This window comes from Xyrauchen texanus, chromosome 9 (assembly GCF_025860055.1).
Source record: "Xyrauchen texanus isolate HMW12.3.18 chromosome 9, RBS_HiC_50CHRs, whole genome shotgun sequence".
Lineage (NCBI taxonomy): Eukaryota > Metazoa > Chordata > Actinopteri > Cypriniformes > Catostomidae > Xyrauchen > Xyrauchen texanus.
Window position 1 is genome coordinate 43,392,062 of NC_068284.1, and position 18,666 is coordinate 43,410,727.

Sequence of the window (18,666 nt, forward strand, 5' to 3'; positions counted from 1 at the left end):
AATGACACAACTTGCTCTCGATGTCCATATATGTGGACATACATTTTTAGGAAAACTATTTGGTCTAGATTTATTGAATTTTTTGCATGTTTATTAGGTGCTGCTAGTTACAAATCAAAAAAGGAAATGGAAAATCCCCCCCCCCCCCCACACAAGTGTTGTGTAAAGTGTTTTCAGATCAAGTACGATTTTTGACCTTATTCGACAGATTTTGAGCAAGTAAGTTCAGGCCATGCATTAGAAAGTGGTTTATTGACATTCGTTAACAGTGTGATGCTATATATACAGAGCTCAGACTATATGCACAATTCAAAACATTTGTACATGTCCCCATATTTTCTTTCATAGACATTGATTAAAGTGTTAAAAGACACATGCAGATTAGTGTATGTGCCTGGTGTGGAAGCAGGAGCCAAATCTTTCAGTATCTCCCAGAAAGCCAAGTTCTTAAAGCACATTTAGATGTTTTGAAATAGGCAGTAATGTTCCAGAACTGTCTCTTAATTTGTCACATTCCCAGAGCGCTGCGAGTGTAAAAGGTTTTGATAAAGTCTGGCAACAATGTCACATTTTTTATAATAAAGTTATATAAATTTCATACATACCTTTTTGGACTATGATTACATAAATAGTAATATGAAGACACGTTTAAAAAAAAAAAAAAAGAAAAAGAGGAACTGTTTGTTTTTGAACTGATGCGTCACACTTTTAAATTTAGGATCTTACATAGATAGGCTGTTTTAGCAATTATGTACACATTTGATATACATTTTTATAATTTCTAAATAGGGATTGGTCATACAAATGCCTTTTCTCTACATTCTTAATATTTTAAGCAGAATTAAATCACATTTTGTTATTGTTTCTATTGAAACAATCAAGCCATTCTTTCTTTCAGTTCATTAAAGGAAAAGTTCACCAAAAAATGTAATTTCTGACATCATTTACTCACCCACATGTCATTCCAAACCCATATGACTTTCTGGCTTCTGTTGAACACAATAGGAGTCGCACTTTAAAGCTCTTCTTTTATAAACAATAAAAGTGATTGGGAATAGATGCCATAAAGCTTCATAAAAGTATAATTAAGATGCCTATCCAACCTGTGCCCTATTTTACAAGTCTTCTGGAGCCATTCGTTAGCTTTGTGTTAGGAAAAGACTGAATTTTAAGAATATTCACTGAAAATCTTCTCCTCATAAATAGCTCTTAAAAACATATCCACACTTCCGCAAATTCAAACTACTGTGCTACATTTGGAACAAAAGAGGGTGACTAAATGAGGCCAATTTGCATTGTTGGACTAACCAATGCCTTTTAAGGCAATACTACAAAATTAAATTAAAAAGATTAATTTAGTTCTGCACTCCAAGTTTGAGAATACACAAAACACATGCACATTTAAAGTGGCATCATGTTAAGACAATTCATGACGATCTTCATGTATAATAATTCACGCCACGTCATTTGAAAATGTAAACATGAACAATGATGAAAACGTCTGCACAGTAATACAGCCATCAATAAACCGACTCACACTCTTACCACTCTTACATTTCAGAAAAAGTTTACGAACTTTTGAGGCAATTTCCTTTTTGAATAAATAAATACTTTGAAACTATCCCATAATATCTCACTATCCTTTCTCTCCTCATAACACACACAAATAGCTGAAACACAGAACTGCGTGCACAATATAACTATGTGTGACATTTCTTAAAATCCTCTCATCACCATCTTCATTACAAGTCATAAAAACATATTTCACAAACATTGCAGAAATGGGTGCAAATTAGGGCACGTTTGAAGTAACTTAAATTCTTGTGGTGTGTTCTCACTGACAACAAATTGCAGCAATCGGAAGTCATTCATTTTTAAGAGACGAGCAACAAGTCTGTGCCTGAAGTTTTTGGTTGGCCGCACAACTGGCCATAGGTTTTGAAAATCTGTCCATTTTGGTAACAAATCAGTTTTCTTTTTACTAATATGAATCAAATTTACTTTCTCATAGTTTCTATTGAAAGGATAGTTCACCCAAAAATGAAAATTCCCTCATCATTTGCTCACCCTCATGCCATACCAGATGTGCACGACTTTCTTTCTTCAGCTGAACACAAACAAAGATTTTAAGAATATCTCAACTCTGTAGGTCCGCACAATGAAAGTCAACAGGGTCCAAAATTTGAAAGGCAGCATAAAAGTAAACCACACGACTCCAGTGGTTAAATCCAAGTCTTCAGAAGTGATATGATAGGTGTGGGTAAGAAACAGATAAATATTTAAGGCCTTTTTTTTAACATAAATTATCCTCCCAGACCTGAAGGTGGAAGGAGAAGCTTATGAGTGCTCTATTAAAAAGAGAGTGTTTGATTTTGTGAGTTACATATACATTGAAATCAAGTGAACAAAAAGGTGAGAGAGGGTAGCTCATTGTACACGACAACAAACTGTCTTTCTTGGCTTGTTTTCCCATATAAATTCCTAAAATTCCTTTAAAACAAGGTACATTTACTTGAGAAGCTATAGCCTACTGTAGAAGTTTTAAAATGTGTTTTCAGAGAAAGTTGAATATCATTTCTAATTTAAGGGTATTTTGTCTTGAAGCACCGGCAAAAATATATAAAAAATGAAAAAATACACTTATATATAAAAAACACTTGTATTCAAGAAATATCTTACATGTTGCTTCTCAGGTAAATGTATCTTGTTTTAAGGATTGTTCGATATTTTTAAATGGAAAACAAGACAAAAACACTCGATAACAGTGATTCCTTTTCTTTTTTTACTGAAAACTTAACAATCCTCAAGTGGTGTTTCCTGTAATTCAGTGAAGGTCATTTAGTCTTTATTTTTAGTGAGCACATGTTTAAAACAACCTCTTAACTCCAGGCACAAAACTGAATGGTCCATCTAGAGCTAGTCATTAATCACTGCAATAATGGCCCGTATAGTCATACACATCTGGGGTGATATGAGGGTGAGTAAATGATGAGAGAATTTTCATTTTTTTGTGAACCATCCCTTTAACTTCCCATAATGCCAACGGCATCTGAGAGATCATATAAACTGTTAAACTCTCATGTCACAGGACATGCTAACAACGCATTAGCGAAGGTCATTATCATTTACGTTAATTGAAATCACAAACTTCCTCTGGAAACGAATGATTTCCTGTCTGCAATCCAATTTACACTGTCGAGAAGCAATAAATGCGATCCCATCCAATCTAGTCACAATTGCGACAAGTGACACGGCATTTCATCTTTCTATGCTCAGCTGAACGTATATTCAACATATGTTCTAATTGGCTGTGATTTTGTTGCGTTGCTCAGGATTTTTATAAAGGAATCTTTAATTGTCCTACCACTGTGGCAGGTGAGGACGTGGGACACTGTTTTTGAACACACCTAAGCATCAAAAATATGAATGGATGGAAAACTACCATCAGTCAACAATTAATCAAACATCATGAACAACACATGAGCATGACGCCATTAACACCCTGTTAAGCTGACAGTTTCCATCCCTTGTTTTTAACGCTTTCATAGGAATTATGATTATTATGATAATTGAGGTTTAAAACAAGAATCCATTGATTAGTACATGATAAATAAAGTGTCAAACTAATGCTTGCCAGTCTTTCTATTACAATCCTCCATTGACTCCTGCAAAGTGACATGAGTTTGTTTTGTCATTCCCTGTGATGATGCGGTCACCCTCAGTGTTCATAGTGGTGTTTGGTGAGATTATGGGAACTTTGCACTAGTGCACAAATTTACAGTAAATACGCCACCTGCTTCCTCAAGCAAATTGTGTCAGTGCACCAATTTTGGTTTACAAAGAAACGGTTCACCCTTAAATAACAATGATGACTTCATTTTCTCACCCTCATATCATTCCAAACCTGTATGACATTTTCTTATTCTGTGGAGCACATAAGTCTCTATTCACGTTCATTATATCTTTACTTATTTATTTTTGCATACGATATAAGTGAATGGCGAGGTTGTCATTTCACCAAACATATCCTTTTGTGTTCCACAGAAGAAGACAAAATGTCATACTGGTTTGGAACGACAGGAGGGTGAGTAAATTATGACAGAATTAAAATTTTTGGGTGAACTATCCCAAAACTTTACAAAACTTTAACTTTACAATTCTCAACATTTTATAACTGCAACAACAGAAAACACAGCTGGCCGTGAGTGAATCCATGACGTTCGGTGCTGAAATGATCATGTGCGAACAGAAAAAAGACTCCAGTTGAGGTCAGGCCCTGAGTGTTAAAGCAGGTTGAAGGCTTCTCTTTCACTATTGCATACACAGCTTCATTTGTACAAACCCGTTACACGCTGTACACCTGCACAGGTGAGTTATGCATGCAGAAGTGTCCTGAACGAATGAAAGAAACGAACAAAGGACACAGTCCACGGCACGCTATTAGATAATTATTAGAAACAGTGTGTCACGAGAAGAAATGTGTTTTGTGTAAAGTCCTCATTCAAGGCCAAAAGTGCTGGTCTCTTCCACAGCGATTAGAAGTTTCTCGTACAACATAGTGTAGGATGGATACGGAGGAAGATCCAGCCGATTAAAGCATGTGTGCGCCCTGAGAAAGCAGACACAATACATAAGCAACTTGTTTAAATACACATTTCTATGATCAAGTCTCGTTTGGATTGATCCCCACATGGTTTCCACTTCTTTATGCCCATTCATTTTGATGATTTATCTATTTTAAAGATCAAGAGATTTTATCAATTTCTATCATTTATTTCAGGCCTGTAAAGCAACATTTCAAAATTCCCTGATAGGTTTTCTAGATACAATGAACTAGGGGTCAACCAATATGGGTTTTTCCAATGGCCAATGCTGATATCAAGAGGGCAGCATGGTAGATAAATACAATGACTAGGGGTGGGCGATGTGTGAACCGGTAAATCTATATTGCAGTTATGCGAAATGCCAATGCATGGTATGGAATGCATTTTCCAATCAGACGGATATGAGTTGTAAAATATCCCTCATGGTCTATTTTTATCTGTCATTAGTTACTTTTGCATGTAAATGTGCCTGTCCCTTGACTGAGAGAACATCTCTCCCTGAGCTTCAGAATAAAAGCAAACGCTTCAGTTGAACGATAAAGAAAAACAATACCGTGGAGATAAAAGAGATAAATAATACAATTTGTAATAAATAGTTCTTTAATGATAAGGTTGTTTTATTACCATATACATGACTGTTCAAATATAAAAATAACAGTTTTTCAAATTTGTGAAAGGGGTTAAATTTGTTTTTATATTAAACAAAAAAGTGACTTTAATTATTATTATTAGTGTAACTTTCTTTTATTTATTTTTTTATTATAAATATTTCCATATTGTGACATCACTATCAACCAGAAAATTCAAGACTACTGCCATATAATTTCTTTAATATGTTTTCTACCCCTAACAACCATGATATATAATTAAATATTGTGATTTAGCAAATGATACGTACACAAAATAGCTAAAATGAACATGCAAATGTTATTCAAAATTCACTAATAATATTTAAAAACAGAAAATGTTCATAGTTATTGTTATAAACATGGTTATCCACCAATGCCAATAAACTCAAAATGATCAAATATATGCCCATTAATCGCCCTGGCATTATAGGTCTACGGCTAGGGAAAACATTGCAGGAGTTCTATGCTCAATGGTATGAGAAGCAATTCTGAAATCTAAGCTCTTTCAATTCACTGTTAGATATTTGCCATTTTGAACTGTCATTTGAATGTCAAACATCTCATTACTGTTAATGAACGGAAGCTCTATAATCCCTATCTTAAGTCAACACGGCACACTGAAAATGTGAAAGCTGAGTGTGTCACTGTACCTCGGGAGAGACGTGATCTTGCCCCATTTCTCGATGCAGAAGCGTCGCAGGCCGTTGCTCCCACGCAAGGCGGTGAAGCCCTCGTATGGCACGCTGGAGGTGCCCGTCACAAACTGCAGCAGGCGCAGTTTCTGCTCGTTATTGAAGCGCTCTACTGCACCCCAGAACCACCGGATGACAATGTGCCCATCATGATAACCTGACAGTGAGTAGACAGTGACACAGTAAGACTTTACAGAACAAAAATTACCCGTAGACCTGACTGATTAGAACATATCTGTATTTCCTGTCCAAAGTGGTTCTTCTGCTAAGAGAGTGATTTGGGCATGTGCTTGGATTGTTGTTTAGGTAAGAGTGTTTTGATGTGTAAGAGTATTTGTGCATGTAATTGTATATTTGCGTGAGTACGACACTGTGCAATTGTGTGCTCTGACCTCCTCTGTACTCTGTGTTGTTTCTCCAGTCATTCAAATCAATCTCTGCTGTTCCAGCTATAACCAACTCCAGCTCTCTGGCATCAAACACTGACACGAGACGAGAGTCTACCACCTGTACATTCAGGACAAATGGTTAAATGGTAGATATCATAAAGCAGGTAGAGATGTAGAGAGGGTAAAACAGACAATTAAGATGTTTACCTCGTAAAATCCTCTGACCAGAGCTTGTGTCTGCTGCACCACACCTCTCTCCACTCTCCACTTCACCATCCGCTCGATATATTCCTTCTTATTCTTTTCGGTCACCTGCACATTTGTCCCGCCAGACTTCAGCTCTCGCTCTGTTACCTGACACACGTACACCTCATCTCAACACACATATTTTTTTATTTTATTTACTTTCAAAAGGCTTAGTATTACACTGGATTCTCCCACCTGGCCAAACACTTCCTCATTGACAGTGAAGGTGAGATCCAGCACATCTGTGATGTCATTGTCCTTCATCCACTGTAAGCTCTGGTGGAACTCCTCATCCAGGTACTCAAGGTCACTGAGATCTGTGGCTCTGAAAATAATGTAGAGTAACAATGAACACCTTTTAAACCTAATATACAACTGAAATTCATGCATTCAGATTAATTGATCTGTATAACGACATTCGAGATTATCGGTATTATACGCAGATAACGGTGTCCACTTGGCCAGTTAACAGAAGTGTGATCTGTCCTTTGTGCCTGTTCCAAAATCAACCAAAATCATTGTAAATAGATAATTTACTGAGCAAATCTAATTTGCTCTCATTAAATTCCATAAGGGTTAAAATCTTTCAACATTTGGATTACTAAGGCTAAGTTCAGACTGCAGGCAAATCAGATTTTTCTCAATTCAGATCTTTTCAGGCAGACTGTCTGCACTATTAATTGTAAGTGATCAAATCAGATTTGCACGTTCAGACATAACCCACGTATCTGCATGGGTTGCTTTGGTAACAACGTAGGCGTACCCATATGATGATGCTTTCAAAACAGATGAGGGAAAAATGGTGCATCATCTCGCTCTCCAAATAGACACCCTGTCCAGTAGCGGTGCAGAACACCTCCGTCGCACAAGAAAAACTCGGAGGAGACTGGTAAATATTGTGATAAGAGCGTGTTAAGAGCGACACAAAAGACCCTTTGAAATTTGAATTGAGCAGCCAGAGCATCCGGACTGAGAAAAAAAATCTGATTTCAATCGCATTTGAAACCACCTCCCGATGTGCTTTTTTGCTGTCCAGAATATCAAAAACTCATACAATCTCGATATGCAAATAATCAGATTTTTAGGTGGCACCAGAGAAAACAGCCCTATTTTAATTCAAGCGACAGCAAATAAATCAGCATTACAGAGGTAGACAATATATCGATATTTTACCAATTGATTTTTGGAACTTTCAGTTATCTGCAATAATCTATAATGAAAGTTGACGATATGTGGGGATTTGCTATATCGAAATCTTTCATCCATTAATCAGTACCAGAAGTTTTTTTTTATACTATCGGTTATCGGCAAAAATCTATACCGCTAGTTGCCGATAGTTTTTTTTTATTTGTAATTAACAATCTAGTGGGGATTTGCCGTATCTAAATCATTCATTATTGACAATTTTCATATTTTTATTTTAATTTCAATGCATATTTTATTATTTTGATTAAATTATCAAGTGTTCGAAACTGAAGCGAGGGCATGCAAAGAAAACTGTGACTATATGGAAACGTGCCCCGTCAGCACATAAATCGTGCATCCTACTTAATATCTTCTGAATAGTAATAATAAAAAACCTCACCTAGTGAACAAATAGGCTAAAAGGGTTAATTTGGTTAATTTTTAAATATAGAGCATTGTAATGGAGCCAAGTTTCTGTCATTTCAAAATAAGAGCCACTTGTGTGTTTTGGGCTTGTTTACAGTTCAAAGTTTCTGGATATTATTGGGATTTTGGCTGAACACACACTGCATCTGGGATTGCATTCATTTTGGGACTCTTGTAGCCTCTATGTCTGTGCACATCATAGTAAGAAAAGCCTAAGAATTTGTCAACATTCTAGAAATCGATTTTAAAAACGATTAGTTGATTATCTTTATTGGCCTTTTCACCCACCATAGTTATCGTATCTGTCAGTTCACCGCTAATCAAGAACTAAAACCTGATTTCTATATATTGGTACCAATATCAGGCATTGAAAAAATGGTGCACCACTAATTCTCATTTACTGTCATGTATTGTGTAATAAGCACATACATTTGTCATTTAAATTTGTTGACTTATACATTTACTATATACTGCATGTTAAATTTGAGATTTCTGAACTGCAAATGCAGCAGGTTTCTGATCCACTCACAGTCTGAGGAGTGCTTTGTAAAATGGGCGGGTGAAGAAGACGTCCAACAAATACTGATGAATCAATGCCAGGCCGAGAATTCGACCACTGAAACGGAACCTGAAACAAACAACATATGGTCCATGAATCAAAACAGTACTGGCAATAAAAGCAGCATGTAACAAAACAAGAACAGGGTCAAATGAAAGAACTGTTTATTTCTTTGTCATGAGAATTCAGGGTACTTTCTCATTTCACAAAGGTGTAATTTCTAAAGAGGAAGAAGAAGTATTACCATTCCAAATGGTTTTCAACAAACGCAGACATGGGGCTGATCTGCACAGTGTATGTGTCATTAGCGGAGTATTCAAACAGGCCGTAGTATGGGTTAAACAGCTCCTGAGACAGCAGGAAGAAAAACTCTCTCGAAGGTCCACTGTAGTCCAGTCTGGAAAGAAAGAGATAATTCAATTGACTAAATAGTGAGCTTTTCATTATTATGGGCCAAGCATCAAAGATGCATAGGCATCGACAGTGTTTGTTGGTTTTCTTTTTATTATAACACCTCTTGCTTAATCAGAGTCTATGGTAGGCCCTATAGTAAAAGTTGTGAAGGTAGGGGAGGATTTTCAACAGTGTCAACAATTGAAAAGATCTTTACTAGCATGTTGGGTTGGTCACGTTCTGTTAACAAGATTTTTGACCCAACTGGTCAGAATTTAACTATGGTTCTTCCGTCCTTTGACTCTTTAGCTATGTTCACACAGGCAGGAATTTTTCTGACTGTTTAGCTTTTTGTAGTCTGAATGGGACAAAAACGTATAAAATTTGATTTTACAAGCCACATTCGTAGGTGGGTTGAAACCTGATTAAAATGAGACTTTTTCTAGTGCATCTCAGTCTGAACAGTCAGATCGGGTTGTTTTTTCGTCATTTGTTACAGGTTGTTACGTCAGGTTTTGCGACAGAACTGTGCACCACATGGCATAAATGATGCCTTCTTAGGGCACTTCGAAGGAAATACAATTAAGGATGAACCAATGTATAGGCTGCCCATTTTTATCATGTTTTGTTCCTTTGGTTAAACTTTTTATTTTTCCATGATGTGGATAACAATCGTGGGTGAGAAACAGATATTTAAGACCATTTTTACTATAAATTCTCCTTCCTGCCCAGTAGGTGGCAATATGCACGAAGAATGCAAGTGAAACAGTCTGTGAAAGTCTTGAACTAGTAGTAATGAAGTAAATGAGGATTTTAATTTTGGGGTGAACGATCCCTTTAAAACAAAAGTTCAAAATGACTGTTTTATTGCTCCTCTTAACCCTCTAAAGCTGTCACAGTGGAAGGTTAAGTCTTCGAGGGGAACAGGGCATAGGGATGATCTCTTCTGAATGGAATGCACCTATTTGTCCTGTATTTGATACAGGGCAGCCAAAGCAGTGCAAAACTTTTTGAAATAATACAGATATTGCCTTTACCCTCCCAAAGAGATGAGCAAAGGTAGAGTAACTCACACTGGTTGTGAGCCATCACAATGCTATAAGGTATTAAATGTCAAGCTAATACGGGACGATTCAGAATTTTAAGCGCTTAATTACAGGACAGGGGTCCCCTTCAAGCATCTTGCCATACAACCCTTTTGGCATGCTTCAAAATGGGACACAAAGCCTACAATACAGGACACAAATCTGAAATATCACATTGACATAAGTATTCAGACCCTTTGCTATGAAACTTGAAATTTAGCTCAGGTGCATCCCATTTCTCTGGATCATCTTTTAGATGTTTCTACACTTTGAATGGAGTCCACCTGTGCCAAATTCAATTGATTGGACATGATTTGGAAAAGCACACACCTGTCTATATAAGGTCTCACAGCTGAAAATGCATATAAGAGCAAAATCCAAGCCATGAGGTCAAAGGAACTACCTGCAGAGCTCACAGACAGGATTGTGTCAAGGCCCTGGGGAAGGCTACAAAAAACTTTGGCTGAAGTGAAGGTTCCAAAGAGAATAGTGGCCTCCATTATTCTTAAATGGAAGAAGTTTGGAACGACCAGGACTCTTCTTAGAGCTAGCTGTCTGGACAAACTTAGCAATCGGGCAGAAGGGCCTTGATAAGAGAGGTGACCAAGAACCCTTGGACCAGCGGTTGTGTGCGAAGATGGGAGAAACTTGCAGGAGGACAACCATCACAGCAACACCGATCTGGGATTTATGGCAGATTGGCCAGACGGAAACATCTCCTAAGTGCATGACACATAAAAAAGCACCTTAAGGATTCTCAGACTGTGAGAAACAAGATTATCTGGTCTGATGAAATGAAGATTGAACTGTTTGACCTCAATTCCAAGCATCATGTCACTAGGAAACAAGGCACCTCTCATCACCTGTGCAATACCCTCCCAACAGTGAATCATGGTGGTGGTAGCATCATGCTGTGTGGGTGTTTTTCAGTGGCAGGGACTGGGGAACTGGTCAGGGTTGAAGTAAAGCTACATGCAGCAAAATACAGAGACATCCTTAATGAAAACCTGATCCAGAGCACTTAAGACCTCAGACTGGGCCGAAGGTTCCAACAGGACAATGACCCAAAGCACACAGCCAAGACAACGCAAGAGTGGCTCAGGGACAACTCTGTGAATGTCCTTGAGTGGCCCAGCCAGAGTCTGAACTTGAACCCAATCGAACATCTCTGAAGAGACCTAAAAATGTCTGTCCACCGACAGTCCACATCCAACCTGACAGAGCTTGAGAGGATTTGCAGAGCAGAATGGCAGAAAATCCCCAAATCCAGGTGTGCAAAGCTTTCATACCCAAAAAGACTTGAGGCTGTAATCCAAGTACTGAGTTAAGGGTCTGAATACAATTATGTCAATGTGATATTTCAGTTTTTTCTAATACATTTGCAAAGTTAGCAAAAATATGTTTTTTGCTTTGTCATTATGGGGTATGGAGTGTAGATTGATGAGAAAAAATAATAATAAATAATTTAAACGATTTTAGAATAAGGCTACAACAAAACAAAATATGAAAATAATGAAGGGGTCGGAATACTTTCTGAAAGCACTGTAACTTGCAGTTTTAACAGTCAGTCTAAAAACAAAACTGATTTCCCCTGCAGTGTGAACAATTCTAGAAGTTTTTTTTTCTCCTGAGTAAACAAAAGTATCCAAGGTGAATGAAGCCTGAGTATATACTATACACATTTTTCATAATTTTTGGGCAAAATATAAAAAGACTGTTTGTCCAGAAAGTATAAAATACACATTAGTAGGATGTACATTCTGACACTGGGGTATTTACATTTACATTACATTTACATTTACATTTATGCATTTGGCAGACGCTTTTATCCAAAGCGACTGTGGCATGGGGGGCGTGGTCGTGTGTCGGTCTGTGGGCGAGAGAGAGAGCGGTAAGGCTTGTCACCTGGAGTTTAATTACCTCTAACACCTGTGTCTTGTTATAGTGATACGGAGAGAGACATTTAAGGAACGCCAAATGTCGAGAGGGAGAGAGTGAACGCGTGAAACACGACAGCCAGAGAGTGGAGACCTGTGCCCTGTTGTGTACAAGCGTAACGACGGTTACCATCATATCTGTGAAAATACCGAGAATAAAAACACTAACCTTGAACCTGCCTCATTGTCTCCTGACTCTTCCAAACCCCCAACCAAACCAGCTTACAGTGGTGCCGAGAACCCGGGTTTGGAGGAGAGCGCCGCTATGGAGCCTTCACCACTGGCCGAAGTCATTAATGCCCTCACCAGCATCCAGCAGACACAACACCATGCCCTCTTGGAGGTTCGCCAGGAGCAAGAGCAACGCTTCCAAGTCTTGCTCCAGGCACAAGCCGAAGACCGGCAAGCGCTGCGGAGCCTGATCACCGGAGAGGGGGCTGGTGCTGCGTCCTCCTCGGTGCCCACCCCACCGCTTGCCCTCGCGAAAATGGGGCCAAGCGATGATACGGAGGCCTTCCTCGACCTGTTCGAAAAAACGGCAGAGGTATGGAGGTGGCCTCCCGAGCAGTGGGCGGTCCGCCTACTGCCCCTACTTTCCGGGGAGGCGCAGCTGGCAGCACAACAACTTCCCGCCGCCAGCCTCCTGGACTATAGCCACCTGAAAAAGGCCATCCAGCAACGGGTCGGTCGCACCCCGGAGCAGAATCGACAGTTGTTCCGCTCGTTAAGCTTCGGGAAGGACGGCCGCCCGTTTGCGTTTGCGCAACAGCTCCGTGACGCCTGCCGGAAATGGCTGCTGGTGGGGGGAACCCGCGACGTCGTGGAAGTGGTCGACATGGTCGCACTGGAGCAGTTCGTCTCCCAGCTTCCCCGAGGCATGTCGGAGTGGGTCCAGTGCCACCGCCCGGCGTCGTTGGATGGAGCCGTCCAGCTGGCAGAGGACTACATGGCGGCGTTCCCAGGAGATGGCGAGGCAGTATCACCTCCCTCTCTCTCCCTCTCTCCACCCCCTGTGCATACTATTCCCTCCCCTTCTCCCCGCTCCCCTCACTCCCGCCCAGTTCCGGCTCCTCGTAGGTGGGGAGGCCCACCTAGACCCCGACCCCGGTCCAGAGGACCCTTTCCCTTTTCTGCCCCTTCAAACCCCCCTGTCTCTCTCCGTTATTCTACCCAGGTTGGCGAGCCCGCCCCCACAAGTGCGGAAGGAAGACCTGGGCCGGTCTGTTGGAGCTGCGGGGAAGCCGGACATAGCCAGGAGCGGTGTCCAGTGATGGAGGTGGGGACACTGGTTCGAATCCCCGACGCTCCACAGGCCGCCCCCGATTGGGCAGGAATGTATCGCATACCGGTAAGGGTGAAGGGGGATACACATCAAGCTTTGGTGGATACAGGTTGCTCTCAAACCTCGATCCACCAACGCTTGGTGCAAGGCGGGGCATTGGATAGAGATAAATTGGTGAGGGTGAGGTGTGTGCATGGTGACATTCACAAATATCCAGTGGTTACCATTGAGGTACGATTCAGGGGAAAAAGGCATAGAGTCGAGGCTGCGGTTAATTCCCGCCTCACCCATCCACTAATCTTGGGAACCAATTGGCCCGGCTTTGAAAATTTACTGAGGGTAATGTGTGTGGATGGGTCCTGCCGAGTGGTGGCACGAGGTGTGGCGTGTGATACTATGGCTGGGGAGGCGATGCCGGGTCCGTCAACGTCGGCTCCGCGTCAAGATGACGCAGACAGGGGTGTTTCCGCCCTCAGGGGCTTCCCTGAGGGGGATTTTCCTCTGGAGCAGTCGCGTGACGAGTCCCTTAGGCACGCCTTCGACCAAGTGAAAGTAATTGATGGTCAACAGCTCCAGCCTGGTGTTGCGCTCACATACCCGTATTTTGCTATTATCAAGGAGCGGTTGTATCGAGTGACGCAGGACACTCAAACCAAAGAAGCTACAACACAGCTTTTAGTACCGAAGAGCCGTCGGGAAACACTCTTCCAGGCGGCTCACTATAATCCAATGGCCGGCCACTTAGGTCACGAAAAGTCTTTGAACCGTATAATGGCCCGTTTCTTTTGGCCGGGCATTCACGCGGACGTTCGCAGGTGGTGTGCGGCGTGCCGGGAATGTCAGTTGGTGAACCCACCGGCCACCCCAAAAGCGCCATTGCGCCCGTTGCCGTTAATCGAGATCCCCTTCGATAGAATTGGAATGGATCTCGTGGGGCCATTAGAAAAGACTGCACGCGGGCATCGCTTTGTGTTGGTTCTGGTGGACTATGCAACGCGATATCCGGAAGCAGTGCCTCTACGCAACATCTCAGCACGCAGTGTTGCGGAGGCACTCTTCAGAATTATCTCCCCGAGTGGGGATTCCAAAGGAAATCCTCACAGATCAAGGCACGACATTCATGTCACGTACACTTCGCGAACTATATGAATTGTTAGGCATTAAGTCGATTCGTACCAGCGTCTACCACCCGCAGACCGATGGACTGGTGGAACGATTTAATAAGACCTTGAAAAACATGATTCGTAAGTTCGTACACGAAGATGCTAAAAACTGGGATAAATGGCTCGAACCCCTGCTGTTTGCAGTACGAGAGGTCCCCCAAGCCTCCACCGGCTTTTCTCCGTTTGAACTACTGTATGGGCGCCGGCCACGGGGGCGTGCTTGATGTCATACGGCAAGCTTGGGAGGAGGGACCTTCGGATAGCAAAAACCAAATTCAATACGTTCTTGACCTTCGAGCAAAACTCCACACTTTGGGACGGGTAACACAGGAGAATTTGCTCCAAGCGCAAGAACGCCAACGCCGACTGTACGACAGGGGCACTCGGCTAAGGGAATTTTCACAGGGAGATAAAGTACTTGTGTTACTGCCCACCTCGAGCTCCAAATTACTCGCCAAGTGGCAAGGACCCTTTGAGGTCACACGACGAGTTGGAGATCTCGATTATGAGGTTAAGCGAACGGATAGGAGAGGGGCACGTCAAACGTACCACCTCAACCTCCTCAAATCATGGAGGGAGGCGGTACCGGTAGCCTTGGCGACGGCAGTTCCGGAGAAGGCGGAGCTCGGACCGGAGATATCGCTCAAAGCAAATTCATTTACCCCGGTCCCTTGCGGAGACCACCTCTCGCTGTCGCAGCTGACGGATGTTGCGAGGCTGCAAGCGGAGTTCGCAGACGTGTTTTCTCTCCTGCCCGGTCGCACGAACCTCATAGAACACCATATCGAGACCACCCCGGGCGTGGTGGTTCGTAGCCGGCCCTATCGCCTCCCCGGAACACAAGAAAAGGGTCGTTAGGGAGGAATTAGAGGCAATGCTCGAAATGGGGGTGATACAAGAGTCGCACAGTGATTGGGCCAGTCCGGTAGTCCTGGTACCGAAGAGCGATGGCTCGGTCCGCTTCTGTGTTGACTATCGGAAAGTGAACGCGGTGTCCAAATTTGACGCATATCCAATGCCGCGTATTGACGAGTTACTCGATCGGTTGGGCGCGGCTCAATTTTACTCGACGCTGGACTTAACGAAGGGGTATTGGCAGATCCCTTTAACTCCAATGTCCCGAGAAAAAAAACGCTTTTTCAACACCGTTCGGATTACACCAATTTGTAACACTTCCGTTCGGCTTGTTTGGAGCCCCGGCCACGTTTCAGCGCCTTATGGATAAGATCCTCAGACCACACACGGCATATGCCGCCGCATATCTAGATGACATTATAATTTACAGTAATGACTGGCGGCGGCATATGCAACATCTGAGGGCGGTCCTGAGAGCGCTGAGGCGGGCGGGACTCACGGCAAACCCGAAGAAGTGTGCAATTGGATGGGTGGAAGTTCGGTATCTGGGGTTCCACTTGGGTCACGGGCAGGTGCGTCCACAGGTTGACAAAACCGCAGCGATCGCAGACTGCCCAGCACCCAAGACCAAAAAGGGGGTAAGGCAGTTTTTGGGGCTGGCGGGCTACTACCGAAGGTTTGTGCCTAGTTATTCTGATGTCACCAGCCCGCTGACTGACCTTACTAAAAGGGGGCTCCGATCCGGTCCAGTGGACAGAGTCGTGCCAACAGGCCTTCCTTAAGGTAAAATCTGCACTGTGTGGGGGGCCGCTTTTACATGCACCTGATTTCTCTCTCCCCTTTATTTTACAGACTGATGCATCTGACAGGGGGCTGGGCGCAGTGCTCTCGCAGGTGGTCGGAGGGGAGGAGCGGCCGGTGCTGTTTATTAGTCGCAAGCTCTCCTTCAGGGAGACGAAATATAGCACCATCGAGAAGGAGTGCTTTGCGATTAAGTGGGCGGTTCTGACGCTCCGCTACTACCTGCTGGGGCGGGCCTTCGCCCTCTGTTCCGATCACGCCCCTCTGCAGTGGCTCCACCGCATGAAGGATACCAACGCGCGGATCACCCGCTGGTATCTGGCTCTCCAGCCCTTTAAGTTCAAGGTAGTCCACAGGCCGGGGGCGCAGATGGTTGTGGCCGACTTTCTCTCCAGAAATGGGGGGGGAGTGGGCAGGCCGGATGTTGCCCCGGCCTGAGTCAGCGGTGGGGGCATGTGGCATGGGGGGCGTGGTCGTGTGTCGGTCTGTGGGCGAGAGAGCGGTAAGGCTTGTCACCTGGAGTTTAATTACCTCTAACACCTGTGTCTTGTTATAGTGATACGGAGAGAGACATTTAAGGAACGCCAAATGTCGAGAGGGGGAGAGAGTGAACGCGTGAAACACGACAGCCAGAGAGTGGAGACCTGTGCCCTGTTGTGTACAAGCGTAACGACGGTTACCGTCATATCTGTGAAAATACCGAGAATAAAAACACTAACCTTGAACCTGCCTCATTGTCTCCTGACTCTTCCAAACCCCCAACCAAACCAGCTTACAGCGACTTACAGAGCACTTATTACAGGGACAATCCCCCCGCAGCAACCTGGAGTTAAGTGCCTTGTTCAAGGACACAATGGTGGTGGCTGTGGGGATCGAACCAGTGACCTTCTGATTAACAGTTATGTGCTTTAGCCCACTACACCACCACCACGTAATTGCTGCTTGCAGCTGAATTCAAATTCAATGTGTTCAAGCCTTAACGTTCAAATTTACATTTGAGACATCTGTAAACTTTTTACTTAATATATACACAATCACATATTCCTATGTCGAGAGTCTCACCCTTCCTCTCCAACAAAGGTGATGTACAGCTTGTTTCTCTGAAGCTCTTTACGTGAATATGCCATGACCTGGTTAAATGTTCCTTCTAACAGATGATCTCTTCTGACAATCAGTCTAAAATACACAATAAAAACAGAACTGTTATTTAGCACACAGTACAGCAGTGTGTAAATATCCTCTGTTTTAATTAAAAGATGTCAGTGTTGACATACTTGATCTTCCCTGGGCCTTGCCCATAGCCCTTTGCCTCAAGTTTCCTGTAGAAGTTGCGAAGTTTGGCTTCAAAGTCTCTGCGGTAGGGTGCTGGTGCTCGAGCTCTCTGTGTTCCTAATGAGAAGACAGATCATCAAAATCATCACAACACATATAAAATGCAGCTTGATTTAATCAATGATCAGGGAACAAATGTTCAAGATCAGAAAACCACAAAACGACTGATACACGTCCACAGGAAAGATGAGTTTGTTCACCTTGAGAAAAAAACACATGAAAAGGGGGAGATGGTTGTTCCTTTGGTTGTATAAAAACTTTTTAGATATATTGTGCATCCCCAATTTGAAAAGTGTACTTGGTTCTTCCAAACATGCATACTCTTAGGACACAGTCAACTTGTGTAAGGAAGGAAAACAACGACCATTCTATGGACCGAAGGAAACAAATTTGAATATTCACATACAGTAAAAGACAACAGGCTTGGGGTCTGTAAAATGTCCAGTATTGGGACAGAGAGGGTTAGTAAGGTAGGGACATCAGGGGCCAGTATTGAAGGCTTGAGAGCAGCTGACCTGGCAAACTCTCACCAGATAGACAGCAGGCTGGAACTAGTGGAGTTCTCTCAAGGAATCCTTTATCAGAGCAGATCAGAGGGGTTTATGATTGGATCATCCTTGCAAACTTGAGATTCTTCATGTATAATAATTAAATGTTACCACGTCCCATATTAAAATCTGTCTCTGTTGTTGTAATCAGTAGTGAACAGTGCTAAACACAGGTGTAAACAGGATATCTCCTACCTGGAGAGTTCTGGGGAGAGGAACCAGGGGAGCAGCGTGGCGAGAAGTTAAACCCAGGGTGAAATGATGCGAGAGGCACATATGACATGATCTCCTCCTCAAACAAACTGAAAACCAAAGCGAAACACATTATTTGACATAGTGTGACATATTGATTAAAATGTTTTTTCTTCTCATTGGATAAGCATCCAGGCCACCACTATGACTCAAACAGAATGAGTATATTTGAGTGAACATTTACACTGAGATGCTTTACCTTAACAGTATGACCAGGTCAGCATCACAAGACAGCTTCTCCAGTCTTTGTGTGCCTTCAGTTCGAATATGGAGCACCTTCTCCCTTCA

At 42.5% G+C, this 18,666-nt stretch overlaps 1 protein-coding gene across 1 annotated transcript in view; it reads right to left on the reverse strand.

The window, feature by feature from the left end:
- Positions 1-239: 239 nt before the first annotated feature.
- LOC127649596 (E3 ubiquitin-protein ligase HECW1-like) overlaps positions 240-18,666 on the reverse strand; it is a 72,916-nt gene continuing 54,489 nt past the window's right edge. Inside the window, exons 18-29 of the mRNA XM_052134781.1 lie at positions 18,578-18,661; positions 18,322-18,428; positions 18,094-18,153; positions 17,521-17,635; positions 17,309-17,422; positions 8,975-9,127; positions 8,701-8,799; positions 6,756-6,885; positions 6,522-6,668; positions 6,318-6,432; positions 5,884-6,082; positions 240-4,609 (exon numbers count right to left, since the gene is read on the reverse strand). Coding sequence (XP_051990741.1) covers positions 4,498-4,609; positions 5,884-6,082; positions 6,318-6,432; positions 6,522-6,668; positions 6,756-6,885; positions 8,701-8,799; positions 8,975-9,127; positions 17,309-17,422; positions 17,521-17,635; positions 18,094-18,153; positions 18,322-18,428; positions 18,578-18,661 — 1,435 coding nt within the window. The 3' untranslated portion in view covers positions 240-4,497. The remainder of the gene's footprint in view (positions 4,610-5,883; positions 6,083-6,317; positions 6,433-6,521; positions 6,669-6,755; positions 6,886-8,700; positions 8,800-8,974; positions 9,128-17,308; positions 17,423-17,520; positions 17,636-18,093; positions 18,154-18,321; positions 18,429-18,577; positions 18,662-18,666) is intronic.